The sequence below is a fragment of the Toxotes jaculatrix genome, chromosome 8, assembly GCF_017976425.1.
Source record: "Toxotes jaculatrix isolate fToxJac2 chromosome 8, fToxJac2.pri, whole genome shotgun sequence".
Taxonomy (NCBI): Eukaryota; Metazoa; Chordata; class Actinopteri; family Toxotidae; genus Toxotes; species Toxotes jaculatrix.
Window position 1 is genome coordinate 21,684,298 of NC_054401.1, and position 24,228 is coordinate 21,708,525.

The following is a 24,228-nucleotide window of genomic DNA, read 5'->3' on the forward strand; positions in this document are numbered from 1 at the left end:
TGACCATATGTTGAAATTAGATTTTCTACGACAGTACGTGTCTTAGAACAGGTTGTTTAACATTGAGCACAAGTAAAAATATCTCATTCCATTTGCTTATTCGAGGAAACACTTTGACAAGTGAAGATTAGGATGCGAGAGTGCATGGCTGTGAAATACAGCTCAGCTCAGTACCACTGCAGTGCATTTTCTCCATTACACTGCTGTTTGTCATTTATAACCCGTCTGTCTTCTTCCACTATCCCTGCCGGTGTTGAATAAAGGGCTTTTTGCACAGTCTGTACCTGTCCTGAGTCTCTCCCCTGCTAATATCTGACCTCCTGTTCCTTCTCTCTGTCTGTGCTTCTCAGACTTGATCCAGGCCACCCAGGAGTCCAATGTGAACGTCCCCCAGATGGCCGACACGCTGATGGAGAGGGCCGGCAACGCCAGCTGGGTGGTGGTTTTCAAAGCCCTGATCACCACACACCACCTCATGGTGCATGGCAACGAGGTGAGATTAGAACACACACATATTGTACACAATCCAAAATGCCTGCGAAAATGTACTCAGGGGAAGTGAGTACGTATTTATCTTTCCCTGAGCTAGGAACTCCACTTTCCACCATCATGTGATTGCAACCGTCAGTAGAGACAGCAGGAGACTGGTTGTAGCGGGAATCTGTCATATATCAAGTAGGGCAGTGCTGGACGGGTGTTAATGCTCGACTTTCCGCACAGGACTCAAGGTAGACACACAAATACCTGCTCAAAAACACAGTGCAGCAGGAGCACAGATTGCCTTTCATGGGTGTAAGCACAAGCTATAATTTTGATCTCTGGTCATTCAGCCATGTTATAAGTCCAAAAGGGTGGAAATACTTTATCAGCACACTAATACCACAGTTCAAATGCACCACAGCTATGAAAACATAAGGCAACAAAAGGATACTAAAAGGAAGGACTGGATTTAAGTTGTTGATACTTGTGTTGGCAGCTGTTTGGTGTTTTTAGTGACATTTGTATAGAGTGTGAACTGGTGAGTGAATGGTATTACTTCACTTTACGGTCTTCTCTGTTCTAATATCAGACACCAAAAAAAAATCCCATTCAAGTTCCACTTTTGGTTTCTAAATTTAGCTCAAAAGCCACCATGGAATCAGTAAGGGGACTGTCCTTCTGTTTGCTGGTCCTGACCTCCTGACCCCATTTATGTCCTGACAGCTGAAGAAAGGCAAAGGCTCCAAATGGGCAACAAGGGATAGCCCGGACAGATAAACAGATGCTGTTTTACTGCCCATCAAATTGCCCGAGCTGCCTCTGAATTGTAAATGACACAAAGGCGAGGGCGGTATATTGATACAGCAATGCAGGGGGAGAGGAGAAAGTTTTCAGAAATATTCAACAAGAGAGAGCAAGAGAGAATACATTATGACTGATGGAGAGAGATACTGTGAGATCGCTTTCCGCACCTGCTTTTCCCTTTTCCTTATTCCCTGTGGGGGTTGCCTATATGCCTGCATGCATTGAACAGAAAGCAGAAAAGAGGGCTGGCAGACATTTAGTGATATGAGGATAATAGCATTAACCTTTGCAGCCGTTACAGCAGGTGTCAGGGGGAAAGGCCAATTGTACTTATGTTACCGCAATTGGGCCACAATGGAATACTCCGGCCCTTCACACACACACACACACACACACACACACACAGTGCTATAAATGTATGTGAGCCATGAGATTATGTTTGACAAGACAATATTATATATATACAGTACGTACCTTGTCTCCTGAGATGTGTTTATCATAGCCGGGGTTATCGTAGTGTCCCAGTGATGATAGACTGAATACAGATTTGACCTGGAGAGAGAATGAAAGTGAGAAGGAAATTGGAGGAGCAGAGGTAATGTATGTCTCACTGGTTCTCAAGGGAGGATTTTTCATTCCTAACTTCCCCTCACTTTATTGTGCTCTGCTTTGTGTAAGTGGAGCTACTAAATAAGCATTAGCAGTGTGTGTGTGTGTTTGTGTGTTGTGTTTGTACATGTGTATCACTGGAGTAAGCTTTTTCGTGCAGGGCTGCAGAGGGAGCCTATTTGTTCTTTATTATGCTCTATTTCCTGGTGCTCTCCATGTGTCTAATTCATATTCACACCCTCCCCCTCATCAAGGCTGTAGCATTGCTCCTTTAAAGCTGGATCTCTCTCTAATCAATAAAGAAAACAACCAGTATAGAGTCACACCTCTTATATTAATTCCATTCTCTGCTACAGACAGTTTCACATTTTTTGTGCAAGGTGCTGAACAGCTCCTCTGAGATAGCTGTGAACATCAAATAAGCCTCTTTTTAAAAATATTCCTGTGCAGCAGCCTCTTTGATAATTATAATAAAAATATAATAAGACAGGGTGTTTTTATTTATAACTGTGTGATGTTTAAAGGTGTGCTCTCACATTTTGTGAAATAAGCTAATTTGCATTATGTGCCACATTAGAAGTACCTGACAGCAGCTGCCGGCAGCTAGTTGGATTAGCAGTCTTTATGCTAAGCTATGCTAACTGCCTGCTGACTCCTAGCTTCAGATTTACCATACAGATAGAGGAGTGATATCAATCTTATCATTTATTTTAAATTGAGCTGAAACTAAATCTTGTTGCACTGTATTACTTGTGTTCTGCAATGACAATAAAGATTATTCTCATTCTGATTTAACTCTTTGCAAGAAAGGGAATAAGTGTATTCCCTAAAATGGACAACTATTCCTTTAGTTGTCCATCATTTATTAACCATCATTTAGTAACCATCATTTATTAATAGCAACAAATAAAAATGTTTCCCCCTCACTTCTGTTTATTATTAATTCAGTGATCTCTTGTGATCACTGAAGATGTTTCATAGAGTTTTTTACTAAATTAAATCTAAAAACCATGCTTTCATGCACAACTACTTACCAGTTAACAAGCCCTTTCATGGCCATAGCCAAAAGAATCCGAAGATTATTAAGAATCCAAACTAACTTCAGCTGTTTTTTTTTTTACCCCAGCCATTTTTCTTTTAGTGCCTGGAAGAGAAGTAAACCCTGTGTGTTTATCCTCTCCCACAGAGATTCCTGCAGTTCCTCGCATCTAGAAACACCTTGTTCAACCTCAGCAACTTCCTGGACAAAACTGGCTCCCATGGTGCGTGAGGCCTCTTTCCTTCCTGTGTATGATGAAACCAGCTCTCCAGCATTTTCAGCCCCAATGCATCGATACAGATCTTTAATTTGCTCATTCTTTCACTCCTTTATTTTGGTGTTCCACTCTTAAATGTAAGATATTTACCAAATGGTTTTAAGCAGTTTAGACGAGCTTGAATGTTAGAACCAACTTGACCACTCTTCCATCCACTCCTCAGTTCCAGCTCTCCTAATCCCTGTTCCCCTCAATTAAACACATCTCCATGGAAATTAATGTAGTTTCCCACAGTGATAAACACTGAATTCACATCCTGTTGCTATGGATATTTTGTTTACTAAGGGAAGACCAGAATGTCTGCAGACTTTAGAAAGCTAAATTGTCCATTTTTTAGAGATCTTAAATTCTCTGTTAAATTGGAATAAGGATGACATTAAACACTGATGTAGTAATCTGTGCATGGACACATAGTGCTTAGAAACTTTTACTCCATATTGAAGAAAGTACACATCCTTATTAAAGTCATCCTTGCTATTACAATAGTCCTCGCTCTAACCTCACATTTAGCATACATTGTCCAGATAAGCTGGAGCATGCATAGTTACCAAAAATGGTGAACTCTTCCTTTTAAGACTGAGATTAATGCGCTAATAATTGTTTTATCACCCACGTATTTGTCACAGGTGTAAGGTTGTTTTTTTTTTTGTTTTTTTTTTACCTTTTAAGAGCCTACTAATACCCTGTTTACATGTGTTTTTGTGTGTCTTCCTCAGGCTATGATATGTCCACATTTATCAGACGCTACAGCCGCTATCTGAATGAGAAGGCCTTCGCCTACAGACAGATGGCTTTTGACTTTGGCCGAGTCAAGAAAGGGTACTGGTTCTCACTTCTCACAACACTGCCCAGCTGCATGATCATTTCACCATTATTATTGAAAAATACTTTGTTATTTTATCTGGTGCTAGAACATGCCCACCTCTAACTTGCCCTCCATATTAAATACAATAACAAACATCCCACAGGGGTCACATACATGCGTGGGATGAACTTGGTTACCTTGAGCGTGGCCTTAGGCCAAGTGCATGGCTTTACTGACGTGAACTGGGTGCAGAGAATGCAGAGTGGGTTATTACTCATGCTCAGAGAGTGGACAGCTCTGTTTAGCTGGCAGACACAAGGTCCCTTTGGCTACACAAGCTGGCACTGAAAAATACAGACGCAGACTACAGAATAGAGATCAGACACGTTGGTGGATGCTATATGTGTGACAAGTGCAGACACAGGTATTCATGTGTGTTGACAGACAGACAGTATGTGAGTCTGACTCTATCTCAGTGCTGGATTCATTGCAGACCATTCAGACTGGGCTGTTCCTATTTATTTTAGGGGGTTTCATGTTGTGATCCTTTGCAGGCTTAAAAATGTTCTCATTCTTTATCTCTTTCCTTCTCTGTCCCCCCTCCGTCTCAGAGCTGAGGGAGTGATGAGGACCATGTCAGTAGAGAAGCTGTTGAAGGGAATGCCCACCCTGCAGAGCCAGATCGATGCACTGCTGGATTTTGACGTGAGTGACACTAACTAATAAGGAGCAAAGTCACTTTGCAAGGTTACTAAATTTGCTGAGGGATAAACGGCTCAGTGCTGTAGCAGAATCCATGATGACATATAGTCATCACAGCCCCATAGAAACATTCTCAGAGGGTCGAAGTTAACGATGTGTGGTCCTTTATAAATGAAACAAAGCATACACATCAGGGGTGTAGAGTTCAACCTCCTTATTCCTCAGACATAAAATTCTCTATTTGTTATACCTTCAATAGCAGGGCTTGGCCAATATACCACTGAGAGCACAGAAACTAGCCTATTCTTTATACATTGCGTTAATATAAACTTGTAACACTCTCTGCCTTTGGTGAAATGTTATTGTCTTTTTCATTTCATAAAAATGTTAATTGCACTGTGCCTCTTGGTTTTTCTTTGTGTCCAAAGGTGCATCCACAGGAGCTGAACAACGGAGTGATAAATGCCTGCTTTCTCCTACTCTTCAAGGATCTGATCAAGTTATATGCCTGCTACAATGATGGCATCATTAACCTGCTAGGTAAAGAGTCACTCCTTTCACATGTTTGTCCATATTTCAATACTCTCTGACTTGCTTAACCTGTCAACATGTTAAACGAGTAAAAGTTACTCAAATCGTTCATTTGCCGGGGACTATTTTTAGTTGTGGATGTGATGCGCTAGTGAGTATTTACGGCAATAGAACAGTGTATGTGGGATCCTCTCAAAATAAACTATGGTGCCTAGGTTCACAGTAATGAAGGAACATATCGTCCAGTGGAAGGGTTTGCCTCGGTGATGTGTTCTTAATAGCTCTTGGACACAGCGAATATCTGCACAGACGAATAAGATATATCAGGCTGTGGCTACACTGGCAGTACTTGTTAGTAGGATTGATTCATTGTTGGTTTTGGTCTTTTTATGCATTTTAACAAAGAAAAGAAACCAGACTTATCCTTTATCTATATGATGATAAAGGCACATTTTATGATCTCTTTTGTCTAGAAAAATTTTTCCAGATGAAGAGAAGCCAGTGTAAAGATGGGCTGGAGATCTACAAGAGATTCCTGACACGAATGACTCGGGTTTCTGAGTTCTTCAAAATTGCTGAGGTAGCCTACAGAGTACATCATATCACTGAATATCAGCTTAATCTTGTGCTGCTTAATAACCATAAAATGTTTTCTTCTACAGCAAGTGGGAATCGACAAAAATGATATACCTGAACTCACTCAGGTAAGACTGACTAAGGTTTTATCCTTTCCTCGCCTATTATTATTATACCTGTGAAGTTTTTTTTAGGCCACATACTAACAGAGCATGTCAGTACTGTGTTTTTTTCCAACTGTACTGCATGTCATGTGAATGTCTAAGGCTACTTCCTATTTTTTCTCCTGCTGTGTTCACCATGATTTCTCCCCTTTAATTATAATCAGACGTTCACAAACAACTACACTATGTCCCCTCTTTAACGAGGAGGCACATCCCACTGTACCCCATGTGCACTGCCGACCTCCGCGCAACCTGTGAGCTGTGGTTCTTTGGTGATTGACAGCCCCTGTGCCCCCCTTCTCTTTTCACTTCCAGAGATGCAGATTGATCATTCAGGCTGAGAGTGTGAGTAGTGAGTAGTGCACAGAGCTAGCTTTGGGGAGCAAACAGCTTAGGGAAGGTCAACATTTGAACTCTCTTTGAGTGCACAGAATTGAAGCACACTGCACAGCGAGTGCACACCCAGCAGACAGACATCAGGCGCTCTGATGAAGTGGGATGATGTGACTGGAAGAGCCGATTGGATAAGCTGTGATATGCTGAGCAATGCTGCTGATCAGGTGGCTGTTTCCGCTGCTAAAACTCTTGAACTAAACATAGTTTTAGTTCAACAAGCGTTTAAAGGAGACTGCAAAGCAGACTGTTATCCTGGAATTGTGCTGCAGAGTTTCCATAACAGTTCACTGGAAATATTATTTTTGATTTTTCTGATTCCTGATTTTTGGGGTGAGACCAACAGAAGTGGTTCCTGAATCAGTCCCAGGGCTATAAACTGTTGTGTTGTGGAAACTCTTCAGCTGAGGTTTTTCTTTTCACACAGGGCAGTATGGATGACTTGCATGATGAGCATGCTGTTGTGCTGTCTGATTAAACTCAGGCTTGTTAGGTCACTGTAGAGCTAATGGTATAAAACAGATCCACACTGTGCTAAACTGAACAGACTGTAATGTGTGAGACTTGATTTGTATTCGAATTCGTATTTGAAATACTAATCATATATACTATAGTATTTGGAAATGGAGGTTGGATGTTAGATCTTCAGAACCAGCAGTTTTAGTTAAAGTCTTTCAGAGATGCACACTAGGTTGAGTCAAAGCTAAGCTGTCTGTATGTATATGTAGATATTTTTCAGCATTATTGGAAACATGCTTATTGGATTTCTTGTTACGAGTTAGCTAAGAAGATTAATATATGGAGCTTGAATCAGCAACCACTTCACTTAGCTTACCTTAAATACTGGAAATGGGAAAAGAGGTAGCCTCGCTTTGTCTGAAGTTTAAATAAATCCAGCTACCAGTACCTATAAAGCTCACTAATTAACAAATTAAGGTTGCCTGTTTAATCTGTATAGAATACTAAATGTAAAAACAAGTATTTGTACCCGATTGCTTGCTGAATCAAACTCTTTAGTGATGAATTTTTTTCAGTTTTAAATTTAGTCTTATAAATCTCAGTTCAAAATACTCTTCATACCTTTCAAAAGGGTTTGGCTATCATGAAACTCAACCCATTTTGCAGTGTTTTGGGTTAGCATCAGTGTCTTTAATCTCATAGAAAAACTGACTCAACTATTCCTGATTCCTGTTTTTAATAAAAGAAAGTTGTGTTAGCCTGGTGACCTTATTTAAAATATGCCACTATTTTTATACTGTGCTATAAATTAGGTGGTTGGCTTGATTGATCTTTACAGCCCAGCCTACAGAGCTTAGAGGCCCTACCTTTGAAAATGAAAAACTGTATGGGTGATAAAATTTGATTTATGCGTCCACAGCAACAGCAAACTATGTCAGTCTCTCAGATCTGAATCTGGTCACAATCTCGGTGTCAGCCACCAATTTCTGCTCTCATCCCTTCCAGGAGGTATTACATCAGCAAGAACAAGAAAGAATAATATTACCATCTGACTGACTCTGCAGCTGTGTTGTTATGTCATCACTCGTGTACACTTGCAAGCTATTTTCTACAACAGTGTGTAGTTGTAGAAAGTAATCTGCAAATGACGGCAGTGTCATTCATAACAGATAATCTTTCAGACATATGCCTGGAGGCTGTTAGAACTGTCCTTAGTCTGCAGAACAACCCTCTTTATTCTTGGTGGCGAGGACAGACATTGTAAAGTCCCCTGGATGATAAATGCGGTCCATCTCAGTGCCAAGACAAAAATATTATCTGCCTCTCTACCTTGTTGGTCTCTCAAAGTTTTAGGGATAGTAGTCTAGACAGCTTTAAATGGATAGATCCAGGAAATGGAGCAGGGAATTAAGGAAAGTGAATAAGTGACTTATTTAATTGGCTGAATTAGCTTTGACCTCCCTTAATAAGCCTCTGCTGGATATTACAGTGCTACCCTTTTAGCTGCATGTTGGGAGGTGATAATGTCCCATTTAGCCCGGTTGAGCATGCAGCTTTGCATCGTGGCTGGCTGGAACATTGTTCTGTTCTCTCTATTGCATGAAGATTAAACCTTTTTTCTGTCATTTTTCTGTTGTTGTTTTATTGTCAGTTGTTGTTTTTGTATCCTGCTTTATCCCCCTCTTTTTTCGTTTTCCATTTCCTGTGTAACAAATTTAATTATGCAAATGATCAAAGTATACTAACAACTCCCAACAAAATATAATTAAGTAGTTGAGAAATGTTTTGTAATGATTGCAATTGTTCTTTTATGCCTTAACACAATGGTATGAAATCAACAGGCATCACCTAAAATAGGGAATATCTGGTCAAACAATATTGTTTGTACAATATACAAGGGTTAAGGGTTAGTAATGATAATTTTGGAAACTCTACACACATTTTGATCAGTGCTCAAAAAATGTTGAGGTTCACACACAGCAGCTCTTTTCTAGGCATGTTATTGATATTGCCTGTAAGCTGATGTCCATCATAGATGGATGGATGAATCAGAGGACAGTGTGTTGTCAGTGTTGATGAGATTATTCTGAAAAACTGCGCAAGGGAGATGATTATCGGTGTATCGGGGAGGGACGCATGAACTCAGAGGAACAATCAGGATATTAGACAGCCTCTTCCCTACCACGGTTTAATAGTATTTATCCTGTGAGATAAAACAGGACACTTTGGTTGACATCTCTCTTCTTTTATGATGCAGGGTGTCTTTTGAAAGTCTTGTTTGAGATACCATACAAACATTTCTTTTTAACTGCTTTGTCCACTGTATTGCTCTGTGGGTCCCTGGGGTGTGATCAGTATTGCCTTCCTCTCCAAACATACCCATGTGTTTGAGCTGGTGCTGATAACAGTAAGGGTCCCTGTTGTAGTAGCCTCTGTGTATCATTCTGCAGGCCCCGGAAAGTCTTTTGGAGTCCCTGGAGACCCACCTCAACACTCTGGAGGGGAAGAAGCCGTAAGTAGTCAAATATATCAGCACTCTGTGTTGTGTTGTAATCATTTACCAGGAGTAGCACAGAGCCAAAGCTTCAGTAAGCCTGCAGTCGCACAGTGTTATGGTTTTTTTTTGTCATGCTTAAAGCCATGTGTGTATGATTTGGGTGTCCAGCATGCATCAGAGTATGTCTGGTATTTTTTAGCAGTGGTTTTGCTCTTTCTCTGGAGCCTGTGTTAAATTAGTGGCACTGTCTGCTCTATTGCCTTATTATTATCTGCTATTTTTCTAACACGTCATTTCTTCTGTCTTTACCCAACTCAGAGAGGATAAGTAAGTATTCTCTGTCAGTGGGAACTGGACCTAGAAATACTAATTTACCATCCTTTGTAGTAACTGTTTTAATTCGTTTGATTCATTTGAGTCTGCAGTTTTCAGTGATCCTATAGAATGATATCTGAACAAGCCACAGACGTTGTTACTGTTGGATGCTAAAACCTTGTTCGAGATACACTTCTATAGCAAACTCACACTGTTTAAGTTTTTTTTTTCCTGTACAAGTTATGTGACATACATGTTTTGTGACATTACTAACATATTTGTCTTTGTCATCATCTTACAGTCAGCTGTGACATTTACAAAGCTTTAGAGGCATGCCATTCAAACACACTCAGCTTTTACTTTCTGTCTATAATGTGAAAAAGAAAACTTGAAAGTGGATTGAAGTGGAGCTGGGGCCAAGAGGCTGTTACTCAGCAGTACAGCATGGATCCATTAATTGCAGATGTTTACTAAATGGAATTGCTTTGAAATGCTGCCTGCCTGAAAACACCAAAGTGATACTTAAGCTGTCACTTTGCCTCCCATCTCAGTAACAGCCATTATGTTTCAGCAAGTACATCATTAAGCTCTTTAACTCATGTGCTATCACTGTTTTTGCAGGTCGCCCACTAAGGTAAGCTGTGTTTCATGATATTCATAATCTAATGGTAATGATAGGAGTCTTTACATATATATAGCCCTGAAAAATACTTAAAATAATCTATACAGCAGTTCAAGAAACTGCTAAAGGTGAAGTTAAAAATATACCATTTACATTTCTAACAGTTTCTGCTACAGACAGGTAGTGATTCATTGTGAATTCATGTGTTAAAAAGCTGTTTACATAACCGTGTTGGTCATCACATTAACGGGGGTCTTTCTCTGCGGGCAGGACGCGACAGCCAACAACAGCTCACCAGCTGCTGCTGCTGCACCGGCCAAACCCGCGCCTCCTGCCGCCGCCGGCGGGCCCCCTGCTCGCCCCGGGCCGCCTGCCAAACCTCCTCCACCCTCTGTCACCCCCACCGCCCCAGCCCCCACTACCACTACCAGCAAGTAAGAGTCATTCAACAATATTACAAAGGTTTAGAAATGGATTCCCTGCTGTCAACACATACTCTCTCTTTCTTCCTCTGTGTTCAGTGCCCTGGATGATGGGTTCTTGCTGGATCTAGACCCAATTTCCTCCTCATCAGCAGGGGGCGCTGCAGCGACTTCCTCCATGACCGGATGGGGTGGTGAGAACTTTCTTCTTTATCAGTGATTTGCTGTGTCTGAAACATCCCTCATTCACTCACACACTACTTCCTCTGTAATGGACGCTCAGTGGTTTACTCTGTAGTAAACACTTTCTGATCCTCATCATTTTGCATCATCACTGATGCAGGTGTCATTTTTTGCATTTATAAAATGCAGCACATTGCATTGTGGGATTGTCAGCAGAAAGAAGTGTACATGGCTGAAGGCGCTCTCTGTTTACTATGTAGTGCACTATATTTACTATCCACCATTTTATTTGAGCGTCTGAATTTGGAGTGAGTGAATTTATTCACTATATCGTGCCCTGAAAAAGTCCTCTATGGAATGAAACAAGTTCTGCTAACAATCCCACAATGCAATGCATTACATTGTAAATATGCAGTGACAGATTTAACCTCTGAAATATCCATCTCCACTGATAACCTGAACATGGCCAGAGTCCAACTGTGACCTTTTTATTCCTAAATTATATTAGATTTTTTAGCTCTGTTGGACTGTACCATTGGTGTATGTCTGTTTTTTATAATGTTGGCAGCTTGTAAATGAAAGATTTTTGAATTAGAGTTTCCCTATACTTAAAAGTTATACTGCTTATGTCCATGCCGTCACTCATTCTCTCTCACCTGTCTCTTTCTGTCCATCTGTTGTACAGATCTCTTGGCTGAGGGTGAGTATTCTGTTGACAGCACTGAATACCAGAAATGCCTGTAGGCATTTGATTTCTCACTGTACAACTTGGCTTTCTACCTGACGTTCTCTGTCGTCTGTATGTCAGGCTGTATTTGTGTAGAAAACAAATATATTTTCACCTTTAGCACCCAAGTCCTCCCTGGTAATCTCTTACACACACACACACACCAAGTCTGTATTTTTTCATTTTTCAGTCACTTTGACTCTGCCGTCTTCCTCCTTCCTCCCTTTTTCCTCCTCCTGTTTCTCTCTTCTTGGGGTTGTGACTGGGTCGTGGCATTTGGATTTTGGGTTTTATGCGCATAGCCACTCCGGCTGCCACTGATGGAGCCTCTGAAGCTCTCCTGGCGGAGGGAGAGTCTGCTGATGCTGATGCTGCAGCTGCTGCTGCCCCTACAGCTGCCACACCCACAGCCGCTGCCGCCGCTACCACTGCCACTACGGCCACACCAGTGCCCACCTCTCTGCCTGTCTCAGCTCCTGCCACCACCTCAGCTACTGACATCGACCTTTTCGGAGGTCAGTGAGGTTGAGGGGTAGGATGTAGACCAGGGCACATGGCATGGCGGCCTGCCTGCTTGTCTGCAACAAGCCTTTCATCATTTAGCGATTTACTGATGGGTTTCCTCTGGTGTAAAGTTGGTATATGAAAGACTTTTTGGTATATAGAAGATTTTTCTAGCTAATATCAATAGCTAATATATTCATGAGGAGTGCTACATCCTAAAACCACAAAAAGTCTGTTTTTAGAAGTCACGTGAAAACTTAGAACATAGAAACCTGAAAAACCTGCTAGAAACAAGTATGTAAATGAACAGCAGTGAGCACTGTGGGTTTTTCAAAGATCTCCGAGTTGATATTTTTCCAAAAATTTGACGTGTAGTGCTGTGACTCAGATGTAACGGTTTTCTACCCTCACCTTTTTCTAATGTTTTTACATCCTGGTTTGTTACAACCATGCACACTAATGTGCTGACATAATGTCAAGCTTTCACACCCCCTGTTTTGCACTGAGCACAGAGCAAAACATTTACCATTTGTGGCACATCCCAAAAATACGAGCCAGTGTAGTGGATTACTTGCTTTTCTCTGGTTTATTCAGAGCTGCACAGGTGTCACAAAAAATTGAATGTGCTTGGACATTAATGTGTTCTAAACATCGATTAGTGTTTCCTCATAATCATGTGCGCCTCAGCAGATCCACCACAATGTAATTAATCTTCTGCTATGACTCGTAGTTTTGGGATTTGTTGCTTTTTTTTTTGTCACCATTAATGATTTTCTCCCTAATGGCTTACTAACGGTTTCATAAGTGTGTCAAGATGATGAGTAGCTGGATTTTATTTACTGATATGTTGGCTTTTCAATATTAACCTGAGCCCTAATGTTTGATAAGCATCAAATATCGGCTGAAAGGAGCCAACTGAATTTATTTCAAGGACACTTTTCCTTGTCCATCCCTGAACTTGACATTTTCCCTCTTGTCACAGAGTACAAGTAACTTGTGACAACTTGCCTCATTTCACAAGCCCGCACAGACAGTGCACTCACTGAATGCAGCATTATGCAGCCTTCCAAATCTCATCATGTGACTGATGGTTCAATCAGATCAATCACCACAGTGACCGGGCTGCATATTTCTTGTATTCTCTGCTTTATCCTGATGCTGACCTCTCATTTTTGTTTCCTGTCCATTCCATCTGTTTACTCATCCTCTGTTCTTTACATCCATGTGTCTGTCGGTGTGTTGGCCCGGATGTTATGGTTTGTGTTTGCGTTCCGGCTGTTTTCGTCTGCAATACCCTAGATGCGTTTGCACCTTCCCCAGGAGACGGTCCTGCTGCCGTGGCCGCTGGCCCTGCTGCTGATGCATTTGGTGGATCTGGTGGGTGACCAAACAGCTTTTTGTGCAAGTGTGGGTGTGTGTCTGCAAATGTCTGGATGTGTGTATGTGTGTGAATGTGAAAGCTGTTGTTGCTTTTATTATATTAAAGCTGCTTCTGCTTCCATAGGAGACAGTAGAACAAACGTGCCCTCAGGGCCTACTGTCTCATCCCAAATCCTGCTATAATGCCCCCAGTCATGGACCCTCTCCTCCATCATCTTGACTACTCTTCTCCTCCTAATATTCACCCCGTGAATACTGCAGTAAAAAGCACAGCACAGCTATTTATTATACTGTAACCCAGGAATGAACAGCATTTGTTTTGATAGCACTAACCCTGATACTACCTGATGATGATGATTATACTAATCATCGTTTAAGTTTTTTTCTTTTTCTTTTCTTTAATAAAAATCCTTTTACTTTCTCTTTTTGGCCTACTATAAACAGCTGGACATGAATGGAGCAACCCATGTAGTGTCCATGCTTTTTCACAAATTATGCTTTTCAAATAAATCTTTATTCCTTAACAGTACATTTTAGGAGCTCTACTTTGCAGCATTAACAGAAACAGGAGCATATTTACATTTATGTAACATGCTCTGGCATTAACTTTATTCTGCGACTTCCTATCAGTCTGTGTAAAAGGAAAACATTTCCCATTGGTCACCTTAGCTTTTCAGTTATGAGAATATAGGCCCCTAGTGTCGCCTACATGCCAATGTTAGCATGCAAATAGGTTAAATGAAGATCGTGAAATAAACATCATGTGCCAAACATCAGTATGTTAGCATATTAACTGTGAGCATGTTAGAGTGCTGACTTCTCAGCATGTAGCATTAAGCTAAGAGGCTCACAGTCTTCTGTCCTGATGGGATGATTTGGGTGACTACAGTCACTGACTATCAATACAGTTAGTGATTAGTTACTGAGGAATTGTTCCCCACTGTCTTTTGTAGCTTGTGAATGCAGCTCTGAAGTTAATGAGTGACCGTGTGCATGGTTTATTTTCTTTGTACCTAACCCTGGTCTGGAGTTTTAGGGGCATCTTGCCTCACAAATATGCTTTTTACAGTGTTTGTTGTTGTAACAAACCCTCATTCCCCCTTTCCTCATCCACCCACCATCCCCTTCCCTTCTGCTGTTATCATACAACCCCCCCCCCCCCCCCCTCCCCCCTTAACACTCAACACCACCTCCCTGCTGCTCTTCCTGAAGACCCCTTCGCTACAACAGAGGGGAGTGCGGACATTGCTCCAGAGCTGGACCTGTTCGCTATGAGGCCCGCCGACACGGGGGCCGCTGCCGCCATCACCCCTCCCACCTCTAGTGAGGCGCCGACCATCATCGCCCCCATCGCTGCCCCCGCTGCCCCCACCCCTTCTTCCACTACCACCACTACCACCACAACCACCACCGACACCACCACCACAGAGTCTGCAGCCGCCCCGACTCTAGATATCTTTGGTGGTAAAGTCCTCTCGCTCTCATTATGCCTCTCACTGCATTGCCCTGCATTATGACACTGATGATGATGATAATGGTGAAGGTTATGATGATGATGACTGTGTTGCTCTTGCTAGTGATGATGATGATGATGATGATGATGTTAGTGCCTATGATAACAACTTGCCCAGACCCTACATTTCAGATTTGTTTTTCTATTTTCCATGATGCCTTTCCTTCAGATACAGACCAGACCCTTAACAAGTTAATCAAGCATCTTGACCTCCTCTGCATAACAGAAATAATTTGGAAACAAAATCTCACGCTAAAATCCACAGTGTCTGCTGCTTTAAAGGCTAATCTGTTAATTAGCCATCGTTTGGGCACCAAAAGCTCTGAAAACTGTTAATTTCATCTCAAGGGACAGATATGGATATTTCTCTCTTTTTATTATCAGAGGAGGCTCAACATGTTTTGATTATTGACCGAATACTAACAAATAGTTTGCCAGAACATAGAGGGAAGAAATTTGGTTTCTTCTCCTGCTTGTGACCAGTGTATTAGATACTGACAGCTGAGAATGCTCTATTGTAGCGTATGCACTTTGGTTAAAAGGGAATATAGCTCAATTTCAAAACTCAGGTAGTCTATAGGTGTTTTATTTTTCTGGGTGTTCAGGTTTGCTCCTGCTGTCCAGAAGAAGGCATGTAGGTTAGATGAATTAGTGAATCCAAATTGCCCATTTAAAGCTGCCTAATGAAAGCTGGGATGGGATCCAACCCCACCATGACCCTGCAAAGAATAAGTGTGCACGGATGGGTGGATATAAGCTATTCCTATGATGTGGAACAGACGGAATTTGCCACAGTCAGTCCACCACTTTGGTTCAGATTGACTGATGCAGATAGAAAAGTGTTGTGTTATCATCATGCTGAAATTTGGCAATATTCCCTTTTAACTTTTGCACTGTTTCATTTTGCATTGCACTGAACTGATACACAGCAACTTACCCGATTAATAATCAAAATATATGCTCTCTCTGCTCTCCCTCATCTCTCTTCTTAACTCATCATTCTGTATGCACTGGACTTAAACTCTGAATGTACATATGATTGTGTGTCCTTGTTCTTAGATATGTTTGATTCTATGCCTGAGCAAAGCCCCACCACAGAATCCAAAGCTGCTACCACTCCTAGCGTAGACCTTTTTGGTGCAGGTACAGGAGCTGATATCCATTTCTCTGTGTGGAACCTCTTTCACCTCCTCTGGTTTCCATGCGTCCACTCCTCTGTCAACTGTTTTTTTTTCCTCACACGTCTTGGTTTGTCCCCCATAGTGGTATGAGAACTGTGCATGTTCCCTCTCGTTCAGTCTTGGATTGTCATTGTGGCTGCTTTCTATCTACGCTGTGTCTTTCTACCTGCCACGCTAATGCTTTTCTTTGCTCCCCGACCTCCACGGTTTCCTTCTTTCTCGTATTCCGCCTCTCGCTTGCATTGGTAAATTAGACCTTCCTGCTGTTTCACGCGGGCCCTCTCCCTTGCCCGAGCCGGCTCCGGCTGGAGACATTGTAACGGGTGAGTTAAGCTGCTTTACCTTTACTGCATCACTGTTTCCCTTCCTTTTTTTTCAAGAAGAGTGCAGCCAGACGTCAATCTCAACTTAAGATGAAGTTTATGCATGGTACTGGTGTCTGCATGCACATGCACACCAGTCCTATACTTCCAAATTACGCACGCTTCAAGGATGGGGATACACAGTTAAGATGCTGGGATGCTTGCCCCCTCCTCCCTCTGCTTCTTCTCTGCATGCCTGCTGTAGCCTTTAAGACCAGGCATAATAACAGTGCATGAGCAGAGCATTCTCCGCTTGGAAATAAAGCTGTCACTGACAAATGCAGTCATTCAGATTTGAGAGTAATTTAATCCCTTCCTGCTTCTGCCTCCACCCCGTCTCTCTGCTTAGACTCGTTTACATCTCCAACTCCAGCCGCTGCTCCTCCTGCTTCAGTTCCAGCCCCAGAAGCCTCATCTCCACCCAAAGCAGAGCCGGCGCCAGTCATTGACCTGCTGGGTACTGTACCTCACACACACCCACTTCTTTCACACAACTTATGCTGTATACAATATGTATGTTTGTGCATTTTATAATTGAACTTTTCTCTTCCTTCCGGGTATTTTTATCATTGCTGAGTTGTTACAGTAAGTTCTCAGATGACTATTTGCACCAATGAGGCTGATTCTGTTTAGATGTAGTGATAGATTGTTTTAAAAAATACTGCAGACAGATCATAGGGACAGAACAGACAGTAGCTGGCAGTAGACTATAGTTACATTCCCAAAAATATTACACCCTTTGTCTGTGTGTGTCTCTATTGTGTTTTTTTAGTTCTGTTCAGTTTATGTAATACTCAACATTTAGCTGCTCCACTGAACTAAAAGCAGGGGTGTGAATCTTTTCTTCTTCTTTTTTTAGCCATGCTAGCAGTGTGTTCTTATATCACAACAATTCCTGTATGGTATCCTTTGAAATTTGAAACACACAATTTGTACCAAATTCTACTCCAAGACAAATAAAGCGACATGTAGAAGACAAGAGTTTTTTGCAGTCAACAAAAGACCAGGTCACAATAACAAAATGGAAATGCTGCCATAGTCCCGTCATGACAGGAATTCATTCTTTGTCTAAAGTTCGGAGTTCCCTCACTTCACTTAAGATTTTCCCACTTATTTTTTGCTGTATGAAGATATTCCAGGTCTGTACATTTATCAAGGTAGTCAGTGCGATCTGTCTCACTGCCTCTACCCTACCCACCCCCCCCCCACCATGTCTCAGTGTGTGGTCCAGGGCTGACCTCTCACCCCTTTCTGCTCTCCATGCTGCGTTGTGGATAACTGAATGGCCCTGCAGATTCGTTCGGCAGCCCTGTGGAGGAAACGCAGAGCTCTGCTCCTGGAGGCCCCGGAGACGACCTGCTGGGAGGTGAGACTCCCCTGACTGTCACTTTTTTAGAGTTACATCAAAGTATCCTACGCAAATCATGGTTAAATTAGAAAGGCTGGATGGACGAGCAAACTTTGATAGACTGTCGGCAGCCTGCAAAAAGTTTTTATGTTGGCAAATAACTGTTGCAAATGTTTTTTGCTGATTAAGAAATTATGCAGTAAGTAATGATGGAAATGCATTTGTCAGATTAATAATGACAGACTTGGCAGGACTGTTTGAATTCATTACACAATACTTCCAAAATGGCTTTAGACTAATTTGGAAATGTTGATGAAATGAAATGAAATGTAATGTTGGTCCACCACAACCTCTGAATGATGTCATAGCCAAATCTCATTTTTCTCACTGTTTTATGGCCAAGAGATGATGAGAAAATCATAAAAGCATCTCTGTTCTTATCGTTTTGGTTTCATCTTTGTACCTTACATAATATGACATTTGCTGCTTGCATGTTAGCAGTTGTGAATGTGCTTTCATTATAAAAAGAAATTGATTGTGGAGCCTCATGTGCTTCAGACCTGTTAGTCATGATGACTTCATTCATTTGCTGGACTTGTTTATACTGTACTCTACTTTTTTGGATAATTTCTCCTCTTTGAGCCTCGTGTTTTCCCTTATTAAAGTGAAATCATCTGAGAAGTTCAGAGGGGAATTCGCTCAGACATCTGAAATGTGACAATGGGCAACTAGACCCTGCTTTTTTGTAAGAGGTCACAAGTCTTTAACAGTGTATTGTATTTTATAGTCCTACAAGTTTTTAATGTAAAATCTTTAACTGAAAAGTTAGCTGTCAAATAACTGTAGAGTAAATACTGAAAAACTGGGAAGTAGAAGTGTAAGTAATATAAAGTTCATAACTCAGATGACTCAGGTAGAGGACAAATACTTACAGGAAATAAATGTACTCAGTCACCACCCACCACTGATGTATATACTCCTTTTGTTGTAATATTTTTCTCATTTGTTCTCACATTTGTTTCATTATTTATTATCTTAATCTGACACTGATCCTTCCACTGAACATGTGACTCATCATGTAGATGTGTCTCTTTTCTTGTCATGCTGTGGTTTGCTTATGGTTTATGATTTTTAACAGGATCTAGTGTTATAGCTGTTTGAGTAATTTGTTGTATTACCTCCTCTTTCTCAGTGCTCTGTGCTGCTACTGTTTGCTGCTGCAGTGATCAGCCTTTCCCCCAGACAGAAAACCAAAATTTCATTTTGCTTTTAAGATGTCTCATATGCCATCTGTTGCGTCAGAAATCATATTTAATGCGTGTTTGTCATTGAATTAGTTTGATTCTGACATGACACAGTGCTACGTCCATCCTTCTTACCTAATGTTTCCTGTCTGCCACATCCCTCAGGCCTGATGTCCCCCACCCTGGCCCCCACCGCTGCCACAGCTCTGGCTGCCTTGGCTCCAGCTCCAGCTTCAGCTCCGGTGCAGAATGACCTCCTGGAGTCGGGCTTTGACGCTCTGGGCTCCCTGCCTTCTCCAACACCACCGGTACCTGCTGCAGTTGCAGCAGTACCAGAGCCTGCAACCACCACACCGGCGCCCTCTGGTGGCTTCGATGCTTCAAGTAAGTGGAACGTAATTTGCTATAAGAGCAGATCTCTTTTCCTCTTTCTGTTTCATTTTAGGAATCTGTTTCATTGTCATGCCTTGTGAAATGTGAAATATTAGACAATTTCAAAACATCTTCTGTTCATATTTGCACAGGTCTTCTGCTTGATGTGCATTAATCTGATCTGCTTCATTAAAACTGTTCTACCTTAACAATGGACCTAGCTGTCTCTTCCTGCTGAGAGACTGACTACTGCATGAATGACACACTGATATGTGCTGCTGTCACTGTCCTCCTGACATAACACTGTTGTCTCTGCTGACTGCTTAACTCCTCAGCACCGCTCCCTCTCTCGCAATGATTTTTCTTTCTCTTTCTCTCTTTTCTTGTCCTCTTTTCACAAATGCTGTGCTTTCTCCACCTCCTGTTCATTCACAACCTCTCTCCTCTTTTTTCACTCTTTCTTTCTGCTTCACACCTTTACTGTACTGCTTGATTTTTTTTTTTGACTGATTCCTTTTTCACCCCTGTTCACCCACCCCCCCGCTCCCCTCCACTCTGCTGGGTCATTGTTTGCTTCTTCTAATATATAATTGGTGAGTTCAACAGCGCAGTTCATTGCAGCATGTGCAGTTTGGGCAAGTCTCCCGTCCTGCGTGTTTTAAGGATGTTTCTATTTTGCATGTTGCAAAATATCCTTCGTTTGACTCCTGCACGAGACGCAACTTACTGTTGTTGATGTTTGTACGACGCATCATTTTCTTCAGTCTTTTAGAACAGTAGCTGTTATAGTAACCACATGCCATCAAGGCCTGAGTCTGACTTACGTTTCCAAGTAGCCCATTTTATAGCATCACATTGTTGTGAAAGCACTGTTGTATCTATGTAAACATAGATAATCAATATGCCAATATTATAGGATATCAATTCATATTATACATCGGAGCCCTCTGGGGACATCAGGTCCATATTACACCATGTTTGATGAATGTCTAAGGACTGAAACATTGTCTAAATAAAGTGAGCTGAAGTGATGGACTCTCTTTATTAAGATTCTTTTTTCTTTTCAAGTTAAGAGAATTTTATCCAAAGCACCTGTTACTAAGACTTTATGACCTAGAGGTCAGAAACATGAAAGATTTGCTTTAAATATGTTTATGATACTGTCACAGTTAATACTGGTTAGAGGCTGAAAGTTCTGCTAATCAGCTCATAGTTAGCAACTGTGTATGTTTGTGTCGTTGCAAAATGTGGTCCTGCAGACACCTACTGTGGCGGGAACAACCAGAGAGGCAGGTATTTATATGCCTGTCTGTCTTTCAGTTGGTGGACAGATGTGTGCAGCTAAGATCAAAATGAAGGACAAGTTTGAAGATGGGTTTGGTCTGACCCATGTGCACTGAGCACTCATGTAATAACGTAGTAATCTCTATTGAGTACTCATGGGTCTGAACGTCAGCATGTTGAGTGGCGTTGTGGCTGGTGTGTTCCCCATGAAGCCTCTTAAACAATTCAAATTGATCATTTATACATGTTTACACTTTGGCCTTGATGACACCTGGTTCAAAACCAGTGCTTTATTCCAAAATCAGCCGGTGTTTAAGATCCTGAGATGTGACTATGTAAACTGGCTGAGCAACTAGCCCAGTTAGTGCAGTTGCTGTAGCTGTGTCCCCTTGAATGCTCAAATATATTTTTAAAGTCGTACATGGTGCATGCAATGCACAGGTGACTACCGATGATGTCACAGCTGGATTGTCCCCCTCACCGTATCGTCTGGTCTCACATCTGCCCTCTGTCTGTGTTATGACTGGATCAGGGATTTGTAGGTTTGTAATCTGTGTTGTTTCTCTGATGTCCCGCCATTCCCACCCTCTCCCCAAGTGTTTGATGGATTAGGCGACTTGCTGATGCCCGCCGTAACGCCCCAAAGCACTGGGGGCAGCACTGCTGGAAGCACAGCTGGCAGCATGGGAACTCCAGTTGCAGCGGGAGGCATTGCAGCTGCTCCCCCCGCCACCCCACCTCCCACCAAAACCATTGGAGGAGATCTGGACTCGTCACTGGCCAACCTGGTTGGAGGTAGACATCGGATTTTCAGCTCAATATGTTATATGAGAATCTACAGTATAATAGATAATAGAAAATTAACTTGTTCTTCTTTCTTTTCTCTGATTCAGATCTTGGAGTAAAGAAAAAGTAAGTGTGTGTTTATATATATGAATTCTTTAAATGCATGCTGCTTGTGTAAATGTGGATGTCTGGTTCCTCGTTCCTGGAGCTGAAATGTTTATAGATTTCTGAAAAAAGGAAATGAGATCAGAGGAGTTTTTGAAAATAAAAGAAGGTCTTCAAAACACAGGTTGTTGCAAAAGATTTTATTATTTTTTATTATTATAAGCTGCTGCTTACTTTGCTCACTTACTATTTTGCACTTCTCCTAAATGTTGTTCTGAGCTCATTTTTGAGTTTGTTTTTAATAAATCATAGCCAGAAAAATTAGTGAGTCTTCCTAAGCTATTTGGACGTTTTCTACAGTCAAAATGTCAACTTTAAAGGAGCAGTTGGGTTTCATTAGGATTTCTGGGGAGCAAGATTTAAGTCTTAGTTGGACAAATGTCAATAAGAGACCTGAAATTTGAACAGTCTGAGGTACATCCTGTGTGTGATCTCCTCTAGGGATCCACAGAGTGAAAAGAAACTGACAGGAGGCGCCAACTGGATGCCACAGGTAGCCCCCACAAGCTGGGCTACACCAGGAGCCCCCATGGTAAGAACAGCATGAACTCCCCCAGCATGAGATCACACTTCATCCAAAAACAGTTTTATTTCTGCAAGTGGAGCTAAGAACTGTTCCTCCTGCCTCAAACTTACAAGATGCAGCTGTCAACATACATTTTCATCTCTCTAGACATCAAAAACAACAAAGATGAATAGGTCACAAACAAAATTTCTCACCATTCATAAATGCGTCCATGATGCAAACACATTCAGAGCTCCCACAAGCTGTGGGATTTATGATGAAGGTTTTAAAAAACATTCAATTTGTGCTGATGTGACCATTGTCTGTCCTTCTAGGCTGGTGCAACCCCTGGAGCTCCTGGGGCACCAGGAACAGCTCCACCTGGTGGAGCCATGGTGCCACCAATGAGTGCACAGCCTGGCTTTGGCATGGTGAGCTGAATTTCATTCATATGTCATATTTCAAATATAAGATAGATAGATAATCATAAAGGTTGTTGCTGATTAATCTGTTTAACCTTTCTACTGTGTTCTCCCTGTTGTACCAGCCTCCAGCAGGAGGGCCTGGAGCTCCCATGATGCAACCCATGATGGGGCAGCCAATGATGGGACATCCCATGATGAGGCCTCCCTTCACGGGGGTGGCTGGAGCTGCACCTGGAGCCGCTGCACCCGGAGCACCGGTAACAGACCACACACACACTGAAGCCTGCAGCAGTGCAGCAAAGTAATTGTGTAAATGTGTTAGTCTGTCAGGTCAGTTCATCATGAAGGTCTGATTTTTTCTTGTTTCACAGCTTTCTCCAGGACCTGCAAGCCAGAGTCCCAAGAAGCCCAAGGACCCTCTGGCAGAACTCGACCTCAAGGACTTCTTATAACGCCCCAGGTGGGAGCTCAGAACAGCACATACAGTATATATATAGCACAATAAGTACAACAACAACTTCTGGCAGACTTTGATACATTCACTTTGTGGTGGTTGTGCTCTCTAGCTGCCATATGGCATATGCAATATTTGATGGACAGAAGGATCGAATAGCTAATTTCTGCTGATGACAGAGATTTGATTTGATTTTGGAATCAGACTATTTCATTTTTTTGTTTTTATTTATTTATGTTGAATTTACAGATCCTAATGATTTGTTTGGAGACTTGAAATTAAATAGCCTTTGCAAAAGTGCTTCTCTGCCACCAAGTATAGTCCCTGCAGATGGAGCTGGTGACCTGTGTTTCCAACTTTTTCTCTTTTGACAGTTGTGAAATGTTCAAATAACAGTATGAGTATGAGCTTCCTACTCCTGGATGTCCTTTTCTTAAATAAGATCTACATAGAGGTTCAGTTGTTCCCATCTGGCTACTTTTCAACTAGACAAAAATTAAGTAGAAGGCACTTTCTTGCCCACTTAGCATTTAATTGAATAGTCTCAGAGTTATTGAGGATGTAGTGGGTCATTAGCAGCTCATCACTGCTGTTTAAGGGGCCATTTTGAGTGTTCATGGAGTGGTGGAACTAGTTCTTTACCAGAATCACCACTTTGTAGTCAACATGTCATCCTGTGGTGTAAGCAAGACAAGAATTAAATCACTGTGAGCTTTGTGCTGAGACCTTGCACTTTACTTAAGTCAAGACCTACAAGAACCACATGACTCTTATGTTGAAATGTTCTCTATTTCCTGTGTTCCAGCTGCTTTCTTCTCTGGAGCAGGGCCCTCTCACCTTTTACCTGGTGTCCGCCAACATCTCAGGATGCCGGTGTCGTTCAGCTACTCGACCTTATAAGAGTCTCTTTTCTCCACCCCGCCCATCAACACCCCACCCTTCTCCTGTGTGATGTTGTAGCACAAACTGTGAAAGTGAACCATAGCGGATTATATATAAATATAAGAGAAAAAAAAAATACAAGCGTGTCCTTATGTAGATGTACCGATCTTTTGTCTAAAAACCACACAAAACCCAGATAAAAAAAAAGTCCAGAAAAG

General features: G+C 41.8%; 1 protein-coding gene across 1 annotated transcript in view; it reads left to right on the plus strand.

Moving 5' to 3' along the window:
- Positions 1–24,022, plus strand: part of snap91a (synaptosome associated protein 91a) — a 42,372-nt gene extending 18,350 nt beyond the window's left edge. Inside the window, exons 2-29 of the mRNA XM_041044669.1 lie at positions 351–493; positions 3,080–3,155; positions 3,926–4,028; positions 4,626–4,719; positions 5,145–5,256; positions 5,721–5,827; positions 5,910–5,951; positions 9,290–9,351; positions 9,655–9,663; positions 10,273–10,285; positions 10,544–10,707; positions 10,795–10,889; positions 11,564–11,578; positions 11,908–12,120; positions 13,409–13,486; positions 14,702–14,953; positions 16,062–16,145; positions 16,438–16,506; positions 16,895–17,002; positions 17,840–17,911; positions 19,303–19,521; positions 21,391–21,588; positions 21,687–21,705; positions 22,186–22,276; positions 22,585–22,680; positions 22,797–22,931; positions 23,046–23,134; positions 23,934–24,022. Coding sequence (XP_040900603.1) covers positions 351–493; positions 3,080–3,155; positions 3,926–4,028; positions 4,626–4,719; positions 5,145–5,256; positions 5,721–5,827; positions 5,910–5,951; positions 9,290–9,351; positions 9,655–9,663; positions 10,273–10,285; positions 10,544–10,707; positions 10,795–10,889; positions 11,564–11,578; positions 11,908–12,120; positions 13,409–13,486; positions 14,702–14,953; positions 16,062–16,145; positions 16,438–16,506; positions 16,895–17,002; positions 17,840–17,911; positions 19,303–19,521; positions 21,391–21,588; positions 21,687–21,705; positions 22,186–22,276; positions 22,585–22,680; positions 22,797–22,931; positions 23,046–23,126 — 2,750 coding nt within the window. The 3' untranslated portion in view covers positions 23,127–23,134; positions 23,934–24,022. The remainder of the gene's footprint in view (positions 1–350; positions 494–3,079; positions 3,156–3,925; positions 4,029–4,625; positions 4,720–5,144; positions 5,257–5,720; positions 5,828–5,909; positions 5,952–9,289; positions 9,352–9,654; positions 9,664–10,272; positions 10,286–10,543; positions 10,708–10,794; positions 10,890–11,563; positions 11,579–11,907; positions 12,121–13,408; positions 13,487–14,701; positions 14,954–16,061; positions 16,146–16,437; positions 16,507–16,894; positions 17,003–17,839; positions 17,912–19,302; positions 19,522–21,390; positions 21,589–21,686; positions 21,706–22,185; positions 22,277–22,584; positions 22,681–22,796; positions 22,932–23,045; positions 23,135–23,933) is intronic.
- The last annotated feature ends 206 nt before the right edge of the window (positions 24,023–24,228 follow it).